Below are 19,417 nucleotides of genomic sequence, written 5' to 3'. Positions count from 1 at the left end.
ATTCTTATGGGTAAACATGGTTTTCTATTAGATGGGCTTCTCCTACTAATATACATTTCTTGTCTGAAAAATTGACTTACCTGTAGCACTGTCTTTGTTATCATTGGGGACTGGGCTGTAGTGTTGCTTCTTTTCCTCCAGAGTGAGTGAGAGACCTCTAATCGGCTTTGCTCATTGTTTTCTCTGCTTGTCTTTACTTTTCCATCCTAAGTTCCATAGCAAATATAGGAATTTTTCTTGCAATGTGATTTAAAAAGGAAGAAAAATAAATGGATTACATATAGTAAACTGTTTAGGAAACACAGATTGTGGTTCAATGCAGGAATTAACGCAAGGGGAAGGGAAAAATGCTGAGCAGAAGGAGGCCCACCTTCTTGGTGAGGATGACTGTCCACGTCTTTGAATTTGTCTTTGCTTATTGTGAGTCAAGCTGTACTTTATTTTGCACTTGTACTTTTTTTTTTCTTTCTCACAGTTCTTGCTTAAATTTTGTACTCTTTACCATAATAATGACTTTATAATGATATTCTGGAACATATATTTTGCTATCTTCCTCCTTTAAGTACAGTATTTTTTTCATGCTTAGGTTTATGTTTGTCAATTCTGTCCATCCAATTTGCTATTTTTAACTTTATTTATAAAATGTCCAAATACTTTTATAAGATGCCTTTATTATACCAGTCCTGAAGAAAAAAATGTTTTATGGGAGCATGAAATGCTTATAGTCCCTCCCTAGCTTCCCTCACAAAACAATTGCTTGTATAACAATTGTAGGAAGGTTAATTTAGTTTTGAATGTTTAAACTATTTTAGGGTAACAGACATGTTGTTTAAGCATTCTTTAAAGAAGTCAGTTTCTCCGGATTGTATCTTGATATTGAAGCATAAGTGTGGCATTCCTTAGTAGGCTTTATCAAGTAATGACAGACATCTTCAGGAGGTATTAACAGAGGATTATTTTTTAATTACAAAGATTACTTAAATGTATATAATCTCTACTCTGCTTTCTTGATTGAAATCTTAACATAGTGTATCATAGAGGCCTTGGTGTTAGAGAAAGCCTATATTCATGATTGCTTTAAACTTTTATCTATAGTTGCAATTTTACTTTTATTCACAAACTTCTTTTATACTTCTGGTATGTAATTACAATGGAAAGGCATTTGAAGACAGGTCTGTGTCTTAGGTTGTAATGTTTAACATATTTAATCTGTTATTGTATTTTCCCATTTCATTTTTAATGCTTTTATCTCAGAAGATGTTAATGTTAAATTCTTTCCTTCAACAAACATTTGAATACCTGCAATATGTTATATAACTGAAGATATAAAGATGAATAGAATATGGTCCCTCCCCCCCAAAGGAATGCCCAATCATATGAAAAGGGAGGGACACATAAACAAATAAATGTAATAGAGTGTACTAATTGCAAAGACAGAGATATTTACCAGGTGAATGGGCAGGGTATACAGGGCACCTCACCGGGACATCATGACGTTTTAAACTCTTGACTTATAAAGAAGTGCAAATAGAGGCATATTATTTCCAGCATCAGGTACAGAATGAATGGAGGGGGTAGGAGGTAGGGAACTACAAGCAGTGTGGTATCTTGGGAGTGTGAGTATAGTATGGCAGAATATGAAATAGAGCTGAGCTAGGTTGTGGGTGAACAGTGTTTAGGAGCTCAGATATATACATGTAAGAAGTTCATTTGCAGGTTTTAAAGAGAGAAGGACATCTTTAGACTAATGTTAATCTGGAAACCCCTGTGTACAGCATGAAGAAGGTCCTGGAAGAAAACAGTAGGAGAACCTATCAGATAAGAGATAAGAGTTCTTCTTGATTCGAATAGTGTTCTAGAGAAGAAGGAATTAATTAAGTACTCTTTGCCAAGTAACATAAGTGAAGTGTCATGATTATTTGGATCTGAGGGAAGAAGAGTCAAGACTAGCAGGTTTCTAGCACAGGTGCTCTGCCACCCACTGAGCTCTAAGCATGGATGTTAGATGAGTCACTGCTTAGGGATGGAGACACGTGGCATCTGAGGTGATGGAGACATCCTATCTGACTGAATATTAACTGGGTGATATGTGTACATCAAAACTGACTTAAAATAGTCTAGTCAACTCTTTGATGACTATGTTTTGTTACTTTTCTTCTGAATAATCCAAAAGCATAAAAAATATGATTAATTTCTTGATTAAAAAATGTAATATAGTTGACAGATAAAATCGCTCACAAGTCATATTGAGATACCAGTAAATCAACACATCTTTCAGAGTGAATAATTTAAAATTCTCTGCTCCAGTTGGTATTTCTGATATGAAAATATAGTCACTGACCTCCGAGAACTTGACATATTTGAAAAGTATGGCTAAAATCATAAATGTTTGAGGATACAGATCTGTTGATAGAAATATAATTGTTAAAAAACAAATATACCAAGGACATTTCTTGAATTTTTCTTTAATTTTGCCTTTCAGATATCTCTGAATCTTAGATGATAGTTTGTTAACCTAGAATTTGCACATGCTATTCTCTCTTCCAAGTGCACTTTTGTCATTATTTAAAAACCAACTGTGTGGATGCACGAGTGGTTCAGTGATAAGAGACCCGGGTTCAATTCCCAGACCATGCACCACCCCTCACCCCCCCAAAAAAAACAGTGAAAAGTTGGTCAATTATATTTAAATCCACTTAAGTGTAATGTACAAGTACTGTAAGCAGAGACTGCTGATGAAGCGTAAGTACAGCTTAGTGAGACATCTGTAAAGCAGTCACAAGAACCATTTTATAAGGCAGCTTGTTTACTCTCTATAATATGACCTTAAATGTTTGGATATGCTCAAATAGTTCTGACATTTAACTTCTTGAAATAAGCAACTCTTTTTTTCAGCCTAAGCACACAATACTATTGACGGCCTAGTAATGATTATGATGTTTTCTTTTTTCTCTTCACTCTTCCTTGGATTCTAATATTAATTCTCTCTTTCTTTAAGAGCAGACTTCAGTTCTAAGAATAACATTGTAAAGTGCACTCTATTTTTTAAAAAATTCTTCACCCTATGTCATGGTGTTCGATCCTTTATGAAATATCTGTGAGGTAAAAATATGAAGTGGGATTCTTCCCTTCTTGCTGTGAGGAAATTGAGCCAATGAGGATTTCCTTCAGATCACAAAGATAAAAAGTGGTTTGTGATCCACTAACTACCAAAGAATTGGAAGGAGCTCAAGGAAGCAATTAATGCCCCTGAGCAGCTTTCATTTCACTAGGGTGGATCTATCTTCAATTACAAGTAGCTGACCTCTGAGGGCCGCTCAGGCCATTTGGCAGCTTTGAGAATGACAATGTATGAGCCAAAAATACGCCTCTCTTAATCCTCCCCACAGATACCAAAGTTCTGCCCTCTCACTGGACGTACACTTTGGTATTTGACTGTTCCCCTCCAATGTTTGCTTCATGCTTATTTCCATGCAAGATTCCCTCACACTCTTATTTGCCTTTTCTCAACCATTTCCAGATACAATGTGTGTGCATAAATTAGATAAGCAGACTAAAATATAGTATTTTAAATATGTGGTTTTGTTCAGTGGAAGGATACTACTTTAAATTTAAATGATCATTTTTTAAAAATATGATAGCATGCCTGTCCAACTGTCCATCCGTCCATCCATCCATTTGGAATACTTAGTTGTGTTTCCCTGGATTTAAGCCATATGGATTACTTGTGATTGTACTAGGTAAGAATGTATAAGAAACCAGTTATTATGTGAAAACAGTCCGTTGAGTTAAATATTGTCAGTGGCAAATAAGTAGTAATCATAAAAATAAAAGGATAATTTCTGTAAAGTGGTATAGTGATTTAAAATGGCTAGAAATAAGTAAAAATAAAGTTTGGAAGCACACTGCCTGAGTTCAGATTTTGACCTTACCACTTTTCACTTGTTTGACCTTTACATACCCACTCAACTCCAATTTCATCTGTAAAATGGGGATAATAATAATCATACATCATGATGTTCTTGTGAGGATTAATTGTTGAGTTAATTCATATTAAATATATAAGAAAGTAGCTGATATGCATAAGCACTCAGTGGATTTTAGCTGCTCTTACTACCACTACTGTTATGGTTGCTACTACTATTATAACTCTTACTGTTTCTCTTATTATAGCCTAATTCATAGCATAAAGTAAATCTATGGATTATCAACTAAGTACATTTATGAAAGAAAAGATTTTTGTATGTTTTTGAACCTTTATTTAACCACAAGTTTCAAAGTTTTAGGAAGTGTGAAAGTAGCTATACCACTTGTTAAGAGTTCTTAAGAAACGATAGAAGAAATACTAATGTAGACTTTAGAGGTGAGATCAAATAGTGTAGGAGAACAAAAGGAATCTGCTCTATGATGTGGATAGACCACTTTGAAAGAAGCAAAACACTATTTGGAAATGTGAGAGTAAATGAAACACCATAGTCCTAATCAAATAGATGTGTTGGTTGTGAACAATTTACAAGCAGAAGTAAAAATGAAAGAATGCAACAAAGGAAGTATGAGTTTACCACTGTGAGTCGTATACTACAAGATATTGGGGGCAGAGTTAGATTGACTTAGCACATTATGCTGTCATAGTGAGTGTGTGTGGGTGTGGGTGTGTGCATAGCTGTAAATGCTGTCATGATGGAAATGTTGCATGTATCACATTATCTGAGTCACTGTCTTTTATTTAAGAGCCACAGAGAGGAGACACATGATTAGCAAAAAACTCCCAAGAAAATATGCGTAACTCCAGAATGGCTTCACAACAGTGGGAGCCAAAGGTTAAAGTACTATCACCCTTTAGACAGTAACAACTGTTATATGTGGCTCTCTGAAGAGTTCAATCATAGGGCTCATTAAATGGCTCTGTAAAGAATTCAATCATTGAACTCATTAAACACTTTATCTGAAGATTAGCTTGCTACCATTGTTTCCTATAAAATATATTAATAATTTATTAACAGCTCTTAATATCTGTGAGAACAGTGGATGCTATTTTGGGTACAGCTACCTTAAAAAAAAAAGCAAACAACCTCTGTGTTCTTTTATGTTATCTTTCATTCTTGATTACTATTCGATTCAATTGAATGGAGATTATAAATCATATGTATTTATATATATATGTAACTCAGTACCATTTGATGGGGTATTTGAATAGCTTCCAAGGTTATTCCCATCCTTAATAGAGAACCTTGACTTATCCAGAGAACCCTTAGGTACAATTGAAGTATGAAATTGCTAAATTATCTGGAATTATTTTATGCTGTATTTTTTAGCAACATTCTGTATAATTCACATTGATTAGAAACAAAAGAATTTTTCTTTCATCTGAATCAGTAAGATGGCTTGGTCACTACATCTTGTTTCATAAAATTGACGAAGATTTGTTTAAGTGATTCCTGAGGTTTGTCCTGCTGGATGGCCAGAACATTATAGTGCCTCAATACTCTGCTTTGCATCTGTTGCTTCAGGTGTACTGTGAGAGAAACTGTTCTAGTTTGCTAGCTGCTGGAATGCAATATACCAGAAATGGAATGGCTTTTAAAAAGGAGAATTTAATAAGTTGCTAGTTTACAGTTCTAAGGCCGAGAAAATGTCCCAATTAAAGCAAGTCTATAGAAATGTCCAATCAAAGGCATCGAGAGAAAGATCCCTTGGTTCAAGAAGGCCAATGAAGTTCAGGTTCCTCTCTCAAGCGAGAAAGCACACGGCAAACACAGTCATGGTTTCTCTCTTAGCTGGAAGGGCACATGGCCAACATGGCATTATCTGCTAGCTTTCTCTCCTGGCTTCCTGTTTCATGAAACTCCCCAGGAGGAGTTTCTTGAAACTCCTTCCTCATCTCCAAAGGTCACTGGCTGGTAGACTCTGCTTCTCGTGGCTATCTCTGCTCTGAATCTCCCATTCTCCAAAATGTTTCCTTTTTTATAGGACTCCAGAAACAGACCCACCCAAATGGGTGGAGACATGTCATCACCTAATCCAGTTTAACAACCACTCTTGATTGGGTTACATCTCCAGGGAGATGATCTAATTACAGATCCAAATATGCACTATTGAATAGGGATTATTCTGCCTTTATGAAATGGAATTTTGATTAAAACATGGCTTTTCTAGGGGACATTTCAAACCAGCATAGAAACTTTAAATCAAAGAAGAAAAATCTTAATATTAAACAATTAACGTACATTACACTCACGGTTCCAGTAAAGAAAGCTTTGACATTGTTTCTACATGTTTCTGCAAGTTTTCTCTGATACAGTCTCTACAACTTTCCTGTTGTATATTCAATTGGACAATAGAAAGTGCCCCACCCTCCCCATTTCCAATATACTCACTGTTCCCTCTCAAGAGATCATGATTTTGAAAAATGTTAATATTATCTTTGAATAGGTTTAATTTTTAAAAGCATAGTCTTTCTTTGCCTCTCATCTAAGTAGACTATTTGGTAGTATTTGTAGTTGTCATGGAATCTAATTCTAAATAAAACATTTCTAAAATGTTGTTTGTTCATGCAAGCATTTCCTAAATTTCTTCTGTTTTAAGGAATTTATTTATTTTGTTCCTGGATTTAAAAATCAAAATGTTAAAAAAAAAAAAGAAAAAGAAAAACTTTGTGAAATCCATCTTTTTTATAGTGAATTCTCATACTTTATTATTGTGGTTTTCTACAAATGTTTTGTTTATAGAGTATTTTACTTTTTATATATTATGATTCTGTCCTTTCAAAGCATTTAATATACTCTCTTTTAGTCTCTGTAGAAACGTTGGAAAAGAATTTGAAGCAGATGGGAAGGCAGCTTCAACAGCTTGAGAAAGATTTGGAAACCTTTCCCCCTCCTGAGGACTTGCATGACAAGTTTGTGACAAAGATGTCCATATCCTTTGATATCTAAATAACCTGTCATCAGCCAACTAAAATTACAGTTTATTTAACATTTTAGATGTATTTACACAACCAGAGATCATTCTGTAGTGCCAGGTTGTGCAATGTTTAACCTTTATCTTCTTGTAGGGAAATTTATCAGTGTCTGTCCACCATGAATAATTCACTTGTGTATTTCTATTGGTTTCTATTCTTTTTTCCTTTTTAACAACTTGGATAATACTGTGTTCTCTTATCTTTTCACTGTCATATGCCTTATTTCCTTCTAATATTGGTGGTAAATTTAAAGGATATTAAGATTGAATTTGAGGAAATTTGAGTCTAAATTCAAATGTTGTGATGTAGGTATTTTAGATACCTTATATACTTTTGAAATACTTTTCCAGGAAGCAGATAAAGATTGAATAAACTGGTGTGACTAGTTAGCTTAACTTCAAGGCTTAGTTTATATTACAAAATAACTCATATTATAGAAAACTTGATATAGCCTTTAGAAATACTACATAGTTTCAAAATCAGAATTCAGTTTGTCATAATCACTACTTGTATAGTAATTGTCCAAATTCAAAATATTGTGTCCTTCTATTTAATTTAAGGCTTCTTTATATTATCTTTGTTAGCACTAACTTTGTGGTGGCTTAATCTATGAGTAACTAGAGTAATAAACTTTATTTCCTGAAATTAATGTTTGTTTGCTTTGCAAACCATTCTATGCAATAGACACTGGTATCTTTTGTGATGTAAGAAAGTGTTACTACTATATATTATTAAAATCCCGTATCGTCTTCCAAATTCTATGAATTCTATATGAAAGGATAAAATAAGCTTTTATAAATAGATACTGCTAATATTTTATTTTAAACTGAGGTACTTGAAATCAAATTACTACTTTCCTCTCATTAGTTCTTCTCCCATGTGATTTAGTAATTCACAAAATTATTATTTGGCTTGCCATAGATTTTATTGTATATGCTTTCAGCTTAATTGTGAACTAGTTCAATTTTATCTTCTTCACTGTCTCTTTTGGGAAATATCATAAAAATGCATTCCAGCAACAATCAGTTCAGGCTAATGTGTTTGTTTGTCCTTTACTATCTTTCCTTCCGGTCTAGTTTCCTCTTTTATTGCGCAGAACACCTTTATTACTACTCCATTTTAAATATCTTAGAGAAGAGTTTGTTTGTCTTTAAACTAATGTATTTATCCATCAAAAAAATATTTTTACAGCACTTTCTCACCTTTGACAAATTATGCTTTTTAAAATGTAGTTTATTGCAATGTTATGTCAATTTCATCATTCATAGTTTTTCCCCTCATGAAAAAAATTTTTCATGTTAAAATATTCATAAGTGAAGTTTTATTATTTTAATCATTAAGTGCTGTTAAATGAAGCATCTATTATTGTTCCCTGTAGGTAGAAAGCATTTTAGCAAAAAATTGTCACTTATGTAAAGCTTCTGGTAATATACTGTGAGCACACTATTTATGAAGTCCATGTTCCTGGAATACATAACCTACAGTAAATTCCTCAGCTCAGAGTAAAGGTTGTAGAAACCTGCTCAGCAGCCCATCTCAGAATGTATCTATACTTGTATTCAGATGACACAAGAAACTGAATATGTCAGCTTCTTGAAAGGTATACAGCTAATAAAAACCAAGCAGCAGGAAATCAGAAACAGGAAGGATGATCCTTTGTTGGAAACAGTTTTTCATTCTGAGTACAATTATAGTTCATGGACAAGAAAGCCACTGCATCCTGTCGCTAAATATCACAACCTAGAAGCCTCTAATGAACTGATTAGCATTCATGTATCTCTTGGAAGTCAGATATATGAACAGTTGGTGCACTTTGCTATTGACAAAGCTTATAATCATAAATATTCTTTGCCGAGATTAGATTGCACTAATTTGCTTTTCATCTTAGTTAGGCATACCAGTTTCGAAGTAATTAAATTCATTCATTGCAAAGCTTTGTTTACTTTAATTAGGACTGACAACAAGTTAGATTTTGAATATTAAATGCATTTATACAGATCTTATTAAAATGGTAAGTTGTAAGCTTCTTAAATCTTAGAAAATGGAAGAGTTTGGAAACTAAAAGGCACAATGAATAAAATTGCATTTAGTCTAGGTTATTAACACTCAAACTTTGTCTGTGTTTTAAGTTTAAGTGCTCTTTAGTTGAAGCACGTATCAAATGTTTGCTTCATCAAACACTTCTCAAGTTTATTATTTAAATTAAGGAGACTTTACAAAACCATATATAGTTTAAAGAACCATGATTTAGTGAACTATTAAATAATCAATCCATTGAATAAATTGTAATAAATTGTAATTGATACAATGTTTTTATAATATGAGATTTCACTAATAGCATTCAAATCATGGTATATTTTTAAGCTTCCACTACCTGCCTCTCTACACATACTAATTAGTGTAAAAAATATTAATTTAATACATCCTTTAAATTATATGCACAATTGTTTCATGTATGTCACATTGGCTTTTTGTTTTTAGGTGGTTTTTTTGGGTTTTTTTTTCTTTTTTTGTGAAAAATAACATATATACAAAAAGGCAATATATTTTAAAGCACACCGCAACAATTAGTTGTCAAACAGATTTCAGATTTTGGTATGGGTTACAATTCCACAATTTTAGGTTTTTAGTTTTAGCTGCTCTAAGATACTGCAGACCAAAAGAAATATCATATAATAATTCAACAATCATAGTCATTTGTTAAACCCTAACTTCTCTGTATAACTCCACCATCACTTTTGATCTTTCTATCCCACTCTTTAAGGATATTGGAACTAAGCCCATTCTAACCTTTTCATTTGGAAGGGGCGGTCAATGATATGGGGTAGGGAGGTGGAACTAGTTGATGTTCTGGAGCAACTGACCCTTCTGCATTTCAGGACTTACCTGGTCCAATGTCACATTGACTTGTTGGTAATAATTGTTACTTTCTAATTGCTAAGCTTGGTCAGAAATATAATTAAAGGGGAATAGTTTCACTGCAAATGTTTTATTGAAAAATGTCTAACACGAAATTTGAGGTAGGGTTATCTATATTGCTGTATAAACACGATTATACATGATATATATAAACTTACTAAACTTTTATCAGTGACATAAAGAGGGAAATGCTAGGATTTGTTTCATGCAGTAAATTCTCCTTGCACAAGTATTTGCCTTTCTGTTTTCTTCTCTTCCTTTCCCCTTTCTTGAGTCTCTTAGAAAAAAATCATTTTGAAAGACATTTATCTATTTTTGTATTTGTCACAACTTATGTGACAAGTTAATTCACTCTTTTTTCATGTTATAGTCTTTAAATTTCTTGGTCACAATGCCACTTTATTTTCAGACTTTCTTTTTTGCTGTTCTACCATATAACAATATTTAGGTACTTCTAAAATTACTGAGTAAATGCTAACTCCATCCCAGTAAATTTCTTTAGAGAAAAACTTATATCTTACTTATATCTATGTTCCACATTGCACGAAGCTAGCATTTTGCGGTTGAGGTGATTCAATACATTTTTCTTAATTGAACTGCGGTTAAGAAGTAAAATAGAAGGATGGGATGGGTGAAATGTAAACTTGCGATACATGGCCCAGTTGAAAGGAACAGAAAGTTGGATAATGGGATGATTTGTAATTGTAGATTTTTTTTTCTTTTCAATTGGTCTTTTCACTCTCTCCTCCCTTTCCCTTCTGCTCTTCCCCTCTTACCTTTCTTCCATTTAACAGGCACTCAGTAAATTGTTATGGCTCAGGTAATATGTCCTGCTTCTCATCTTCTATAGATCCTCAAATTTACATTCCCTTCTTTCCCTGAAAAGATTGTTATACAATCTTTTTGCTCACTTCCCTTACTTTGATAGTCATATTTCAGTTGTTTTAGTTAATGTCCCCTTCTTAGCCATGACTTCTCTGCCTCCCTATTCTAAATTAGCCCCTGCCATTCTCTATATTACAAACTCTTATTTTCTTTATCATATCAATCATATCTGAAAATCTCATTCATTTACTTCTTTAATATCTGTCTCTAAATTGTCTTAGTTTGCCAACACTGCTATAACAAAATACCAATAACTGCTTGTCTTAAACAACAAAAATATATTGTCTCATGTTTTAGAGGCTAGAAGTCCAACATTAAGGTGTCCACAGAATCGAGCTTTCTCTGAGATCTGTAGCATTCTGGTGGTGCCTTGCCTGAAATCACAACCCAGTCTCTACCTCTGTCACATGGCCATTGCCATCTATCTGTCTCCTCTTACTGAGTTCAAATTTCCTCTCTTTTAAGGACTCTGGCATACCAGGTTTAAGTACACCCTTCTTCAGTTTGGCTTCATCTTGACTGATAACGTCTTCAAAGATCTTATTTAATAGTGGGTTCAGGGACTTGTGAAGGAACAAAGGAGGCAGAGTGGGGTACGCTGTGGCGAGCCTGCCTTGGGTCAGGGAAAGATCAACCCTTGCGCAATTGAGTGAGTCTGTTGGACTGTGGGGGTTCCTCATCACATGAAGAACATTTTCCTTGACCTTTAGGTGCTTTTATATTTTCTTCATCCCAAAAAAGGAAACAAAAATTTCAAACTCAAGTTTTGGCACTGTGTTTCTATATTATCTCTGAGTGGATAGTACTGCTTCTTCTATCTGGCCACTTTTCTTCTTCTTGAAATGAGGACATCTCTTTTTTTTTTGTCCCCAAGACTTGAAATGAAAAGGGCCACATTTCTTTTTGTTTCACCTCTCATGTTCGACTCAGTGATGCCCCTGTGACATAGGTACCCTGCAACTTTACCAGGAAGAAAGAAGCAACTGACATGGGCTTTCTACTGTTGTCTACTTAATTATAAAGAAATTATTTTGCAAACTGGAATCTGCTTAAATTGAAACAGTTGCTTACCTTGTAGTATTTGTGAATTCTTTACCTTTTGTTCCAAACAAGAAGACTGAATAGCAAGTATGGATGACTTCTATTTTTTATTGTCTTCCAGTCTTAGCCACTATTATAAAAAACACAGCTGATATACTGCCACAGTAAATTGCAAATATATGTTACAATTTGGAATGAAAGAGATAATTTTAAAATTATGTATATTTGTATATCAAAATCCTAACTCATGACATAGATTTGCTAACTGAGAACAAAGGTCTAATTTTTCACTTAAACCTTTTAGGGGGTAAAGAAGCATAAAGACAAGCTATCATAATTTCATATGTGAATAAATCAATACAGTCTCTGTACAGTTAAAAAAAAAATGGGTTCAGATCCATAGCACCAAGGTTAGGACTTGAACATATCCTTGTGGGAGTCATGATTTGATCATTAATAGTTCTCTAGAATATATGTTCATGAAAGCACAGACTTCACCTGTCTTGTTCACTGCTGTTTCTGTGGTGCCTAGAAATATATTTGGAATACGGTAGAACTCAATGAATACTTATTTAATGATGGCATGGGTGAATGAATGGAAGACTGGAGGGATCTGTATTTCAGAAGTATCATAAAATGCATTAGACATGTAGGACTGTCTGAAACTGGTCTTTGAAATATGCGTTAGTGGAAATAAAGACCATCCTTGATGCAGAAAGTGCAGTGATAAGGGCAGGAGCTAATTATATGGTATTATTTGTAGTCAGAGGTTTGGATGTAAGTTAGCTGACCAGGCAGATAACTTTCTTCTGAATTCCAAATCTTAGTCTTACTAATTACTTGACCAAACCTAAATGCTTGTGATTCAATGTGTTTGAACACAGAATTGGTTGTTACATAGCTTTCAAAAGGGAAGGTTATAGTGTTTCAAGTAGAAATTACTGAAAATTTGGCTTTAGTACTGGTAAAGGGAAAGAAAAATGATTTCATAAAAACATCAAGTAATTGAGTATTTATCAGTATGTTTCTAATGAAATTCATCAGGTGTTTATATATTGTTGAATATCTCACATATTTCTCTAAAGCTCTTTGCAAATTTAGATCTTGGTGCTAGACAAAGAATAAATGAAGCCTAACAGCTACAGACACGGGCATTGCTTTTATCCAGAGTTTAACAGTTGACATGAGAGCAGCAATGCATTTTTTTTTTCTTTTTTCTTTTGGTGGTGGTGATGAGTCTTTATTTTAATGTATCATCATTAAAGGGTAAGTTAATGAGGGAGTAGCCCATCAATCAGATTTGTATTGCCTCATCATGTGATCATTTATTCCATTCTATCAGAAGTTTAATCATTTTGAACTTCTAAGGATTAATTTGACTGTTTCAAAAATTGTTCAGTTCAGTCATAATCTTGCCATTCTTGTGAGTAATTCCAGTTATTCAAAGCTGCACTTCATTTCCTTTGGGAGCAAATTATATTATGGATAAAAATGATAAGAAAATTAATTAATATGTTCTTTAGCTGTTAAAACAAGACCTTGTCAATTCTGTGGTTCTGGCCCCTAGTCATCTTTTCTATCACATCTTTTGATGGAATCATAGTGTTCTATTAAATATGCACAGGCATATGTCTGATGTTTTGTTACTTGTGATTCTTCTTTGACAATTTAAAACCTGGACGATACATACAGCTTTATCTTATCCTGTTTACCAAGTAGATTCTTGAGAATGGGAATATTCCCAGGTGTTAGGATAAAAAATTAATTCAGGTTTGTGAAGTTCCTGTTATTAAAACTCAGTGCTTTATAAGTAGTGAGATGGTAAGGTAAGGATCAGTTATAGAACCGCATGATTTTTAAACTTTTTTTGTTGTGAAATATAACATATACAAGATTAAAAATAATGATAATAAATAAAAGGAGCAATAATTTTCGGAGTACATTTTAACAAGTAGTTGCAGAACAAATTTTAAAGTTTGGTATGTGTTACCATTCTACAGCTTCAGGTTTTATCGTCTATCTGCTCCAAACCCCAAGGCCAAAAAAAACATCATTATACTGATTCAGTCATACTCGGTATTACAACTCTATTAATCTTACTCTATTAATATCTTCTCTATTACAACTCCTCCTTCTCCTTTGATCCTATTCCCAGTCTCTAGGGGTCTTTGGGGTATGCCCATTGTAACTTTTTCATGTTGAAAATTTGTATCAACAATATAGGATAGGGGGATGGAATTGGTTGATATTCTTGGAGAGGCTGGCCCCTCTGGTTTCAAGGCCTAACTGTCCTAGGAAGTCTCTAAGTTTCAGGAAGATAAACAGTGATGAAATTTTTGTAGAGTCTCCATTAGAGCCCTAGGTTTTCTTTAGGGGTCACAGGAATTGTAACCGAGAAATTAGGATTTAAAGAATGATTTTGATTATTGAAACATTATATAAATTTTTCTTTTTGCTTTCTGATATATTGGAGTAGACAGAGGGAAATACCTGAAATCTCTAAATTGTAATCCAGCTGCCTTGATCCTATAATGATTGTATAGCCCTTATCTTCTGCCCCTGAAAATGTTAAAACCTTGTGACTAACCTTTGTTAATACTCAATTATCTTTAGAGTCTTGTAATCACTAAAAACATCCACTAATGTTTATTAATGAAGCGTCTTGGGTCAGCCCAGAACTAACCCACCCCAAGTCCAAAGTTATCTTGATAACTGAGACTAGATCTAACTAAAGTGGGCCCGCTTGACATGCATAGTAGCTTAGACTTTAACCTACAAGTCACCTATACCTCAATATACTACTGAAAATCACATCCATCCTGCCATTTGCTTACATTTTGTGACTAAGCATGTAATCAAGCTGCACATGCTCAATAATTAGACCACCACTAATTACATCATCTGGGCCCACTGTGCTCATTATCTTCCCTGCCCATCTTTTTCTCTAATAAAATTATCAGAATTACTGTAGTTCAAGGAGACAGATTTTGGGTCAATAGGCCATCTGCTCTCCTACTACGTACCTAGTAATAAACTCTTTCTCTCTTTGAAAACTCAGCGTCTCAGGAATTGGTTATTGAGTGTATCAGGCAAAAGAATCCATGGCCTTTTCCAGTAACAAAATGATGTTGGTTGGAGTTTGTCAAATCATGGCAATTAGCAACGTCTAGCTACAGCTTGCAAAAGAGTAGCCTCAAGAATAGTTTCTCGGCTCCATTTGAATTCTCTTAGCCACTGACACCTTATTTCATTCTATTTCTTTTCCCCCTTTTGTTCCAGAAGGCATTGTTCATTCCATGGTGCCACGGCCAGGCTCTTCCCTGGGAATCATGTCCCCATTTCCAGGGAGAATTTTACCCTTAGCTGTTCCATCCTACACAGTGTGGAGGATAATAATTTTCCCTCAGAGTTGGGCTTACAGAGAGAGAGGCCACTCAGTGAAACAAAAGAAGTTTCTCAGAAGCAACTCTTAGGTATAATTGTAAATACTTAGCTTCTCCACTATAGAAACGAGTTTTGTTTGGACAATCCCCAAATTCAAGGGCTTGGCCTGTTTTATTAAGAGTCTCTAACATTTGGCAACCAGGAGTTACCCAGATTGGGAAATTTAACAGTTTCATGTTTTTCTCCATTCCTACAAGGGACTTTAATTATCAGCCCACAGTAGTCTGGGATGTATCTGAGTATTACATTAAGCCATACAGAATTACAAGGCCACATTCCTGTTCTGAGTCCCATGCTTTTAGGTTGTTAAAATGAGCTATTCAGGCAGGTTAATGTAGAATGTATGTTATATTAAATTATATTCTAGACCCAATAAAACCTCTCTGCCTTTGGTCTTATATAATAGTTGAGGTTCTAGAATATATACACTATCATCCTTTGCCCTGTATTCTGATTTACCTTAGTCCCAATCAGATTGGCATTGAAGCCTGATTTCTTTTTCAGTTACTTTAACAATTGCTCTGTGTAGTGACTGACTAATACTCAGAGCTGCATGACTCCAGCTCTGAGTATTAGGTGTCACAGAGGTATCCAACATTCCAGGGAAATACCAGCTTATACACATAAAGCACAGCGTCTCAGATTCTAGAAATACACTTACAACTTCGGACTAAGTACAGCTGCTATAAGAGCTTAGAATCTAGGCTCCAGTTTTCTTTTAAGTATTTTCTCAAAGAGATCATACTATATTTGTTCCCTTGTTTCTGGCTCACTTTACACAGCACAACATCCCCAAATTTCACCCACTCTGCCACATACATCATGAGTCCATTCATCTTTAGTTGCACAATACTCCATCGTATGTACACATCATATTTCACCATTCTGCCCTTCAGTCATTGTGCCCTTCAGCCCCCTCCATCCACTGGGCGTCATAGATAATTTACACAATAAACAATCCATGTCTCACAGTGTTCTCTCTCAATAGTACAATCTTCAGTACTCTCAGTTGTAGGCATTTTTCATGTGTTCTAGAAGACACAAAGAACCAATAAACATGGCTTTACCAAATATCAAATCTAAACCCCCTCCATATCTGACAATTTTAGATAATTTTCATTGGGTCCATAGAAACAAAGAACCAGTAAACAGAGCCTCACCAATTATCAAATCAAAACCACCCCTTATCATTTGTCCCTCCCCCAATTATTAGCCCCTCATATTGCTGTGGTTCTGCTGATACCTTCCTGTTAACTATAAGCCATAGCATGCAATTTTAACAAGGCCCCCAAATATCTCTCTATTATTAACTCTTTGTATAAGATCAAACTTGGAAGTAGTTCATGCAAGAACTTACTTATAATTGTACAGTTAATTGGTGGCATACCAATCACAGTCACCTTCAATATAGCAGTGTTACTTATTACCTCCACTAATAAACTGCCATCACCCCTATCTGTTCCCATGCATTTAAATTTAACCTCATTAGGTAACCATTCATCCAGCTCTACCTTCTGTGTATCTCTAAGTCCCCTATAAAATCTGATTTTACCTTCACCAGGGTCATAATAATGACTATTATCCTTCCGTGTATGGCTTATTTCACTCAGCATTATGTCTTCAAGTTTCATCCATGTTGTCTTATGCTTTAGGGCCTCATTTCATCCTTCTGCTGCATAATATTCCATCATATGAATAAACCACATTTTGTTTATTCACAAGTTTTGATGGGTACTTGAATTGTTTCCATCTTATGGCAATTGTAAATAGTGACTCTCAATATCAGTGTACAAATGTCTGTTTATTTCAATGCCTTCAGCTTTTCTGAGTATATACCGAGTGTTGAATATAGACAGGTCATAGGAAAACTCGATATTTAGTTTTCTGAGAAACTGCCAAATTGTCTAACACAGCGGCTATACTATTATGCATTTCCACCAGTAGTAAATGAAAGGTCCAGTTTCTTCACATCCTCTCCAAAATTTGTAGTTTTCTGTTGGTTTAATAGCAGCCATTCTTACAGGTGTAAGGTAATATCTCACTGTAGTCTTGATTTGCATTTGCATTTGCATTATAGCTAATGAAGATGAGGATCTCTTCATGTGCTTTTTAACCATTTGTATTTGCTCTTCAGTGAAATATCTATTTATATCCTTTGCCTATTGGGTTGTTTGTTCTTTTATGGTTGAGTTATATAATGATTTCTTTTTGTTATCAACCATTATCCAATATGTGATTTCCAAATATTTTCTTCCATTGACTTGACTTCCTCTTCTTTACCTTTTTGACAAAGTTCTTTGAGGCACAGAAGCCTTTGATTTTGAGAAGTTTGTGTCTATCTATTTTTTCTTTTTTGCTTGCTTTTTGGATATAAAGTTTAAGAAGCTACCACCTATTACAAGATCTTGAAGATGTTTCCTTGTACTTTCTTCTAGGACTTCTTTGACCTAGCTCTTGTGTAGGTCTTTGATCCATTTTGAATTAACTTTTGTATAGGGTATAAGGTAGGGGTCCTCTTTCATTCTTTTGACTATTAATATCTAGCTTTCCCATGCCTATTTATTGAAAAGACTATTTTGTCCCAGTTCTTTGGATTTGGGGGCCTTGTTAAAAATCAGTTGGTCATAGATATGGTGATCTATTTCCACACTCTTGATTCATTTCCATTGGTCAGTACTTCTATCTTTAGGCCAGTACCATGACGTTTTGACCACTGTGGCTTTATAGTAAGTTTTAAAGTTAGAATGTGTTAGTATGATGTAGAATATAGGTTTTTCATATATGCCCTGTATGATATTGAAGAAATTTCCTTCAATTCCTACCTTTTGAAGTGTTTTTATCAGAAAAGGAAGCTGAATTTTGAATGTATTTTCAGTATCAATTGATATGATCATGTCATATGATCATGATATGATTTGATTTGTTGATGGGCTGTATTATATTGATTGATTTTCTTAGTTGAACCACTCTTGCATTCTTGATATAAACCTCACTTGGTCATGATATATAATTCATTTAATATATTGTTAGATTTGATTTGCTAGTATTTTATTTGAGAATTTTTGCATCTATGTTCATTAGGGAGATTAGTGTGTAGTTTTCCTTCCTTGTAGCATCTTTATCCAATTTTGGTATTAGGTTATGTAGCAGGCAGGCCTCTCCCTCTCCCCCACTTCTTCTTCTGGTTCAGCTGCCTCCTCTGGAAAATCCCTAAACCCTCTGTGCTGGCCATCAGAAATGGGTAAAACTGCAGGCAAGCCAGATAAGACATATTCCTGGGATAGAGAACCCCTCTCCTAGCCTCCAGGAATGGGTAAAACTGCAGGCAGGCAAGATAAGACACCTTGGATGGGGACCCTTCTGCTAACAGCTCTTCTGCTTCTGTAGCCTGCTTCATGCCTTAAACTAACCAATTGTTTATCCTTTAATATTGCCGGTTGCCATACCAAGCTTACCTTATCTCTAGCATGTAATACAGTCTATAAAAGCTAAGGTTGCCTTTTGTTCCGGGGCTCAGACTTTCAGAGGCTACTTAGCTGAGCCCTATGGCCATAGAAAATAAAACCTACTTCCTGAAACTTCGGAGCCTTGGCCCAGTTTGTTCTATTTCTATATAATATTCCAGGAGGCTTAAAGTCTTTACCTTTTTTTGCACAGTGGTAATGCTTATAAGTTAGGTAGCTTTCCTTTTTCCTCAATTTTTAGAAGAGTTTGAGCAGGATTGGTTTTAAGTCTTTTTGTAGTGTTTGATGAAATTCCCCTGTGAAGCTGTCTGGCCCTGGCCTTTTCTTTGTAGGAATATTGTTGATGACTGATTGACTCCCTTTACCTATAATTGGTTTGTTAAGAACTTTTATTTCCTCTCAATTCAATGTAGGTAGTTCATGTGTTTCTAGGAATTTGACTATTTCATCTAAGTTGTCTAGTTTGTTGGCATATACTGGTTCATAGTATTCTCTTATGATGTTTAAAATTTCTTTAGAATCCATGGTAACAACCCCTCTCATTTCTTATTTTGTTTATTTGCACTCTTTATCGTTTTTTCTTTGTCAGCCTAGCTAGGGGCCATTCGAATTTATTGATTTTCTCAAAGAACTAATGTTTGGTTTTGTTGACTCTTTCTATTGCTTTTTGTTCTTCAGTTCATTTATTTCTTCTTTAATCTTA

At 34.6% G+C, this 19,417-nt stretch overlaps 1 protein-coding gene across 6 annotated transcripts in view; it reads left to right on the top strand.

The window, feature by feature from the left end:
* Positions 1-19,417, top strand: part of DIAPH3 (diaphanous related formin 3) — a 609,701-nt gene that overhangs the window by 374,983 nt on the left and 215,301 nt on the right. For all 6 annotated transcript variants that reach the window (XM_077158393.1, XM_077158392.1, XM_077158397.1 and 3 more), the window contains one exon: positions 6,793-6,918. In XM_077158393.1, the coding sequence (XP_077014508.1) occupies positions 6,793-6,918 (126 nt within the window). The remainder of the gene's footprint in view (positions 1-6,792; positions 6,919-19,417) is intronic.

This window comes from Tamandua tetradactyla, chromosome 4 (assembly GCF_023851605.1).
Source record: "Tamandua tetradactyla isolate mTamTet1 chromosome 4, mTamTet1.pri, whole genome shotgun sequence".
NCBI classification, from domain to species: Eukaryota; Metazoa; Chordata; class Mammalia; order Pilosa; family Myrmecophagidae; genus Tamandua; species Tamandua tetradactyla.
This window is presented reverse-complemented; position numbering and strand designations above follow the sequence as displayed.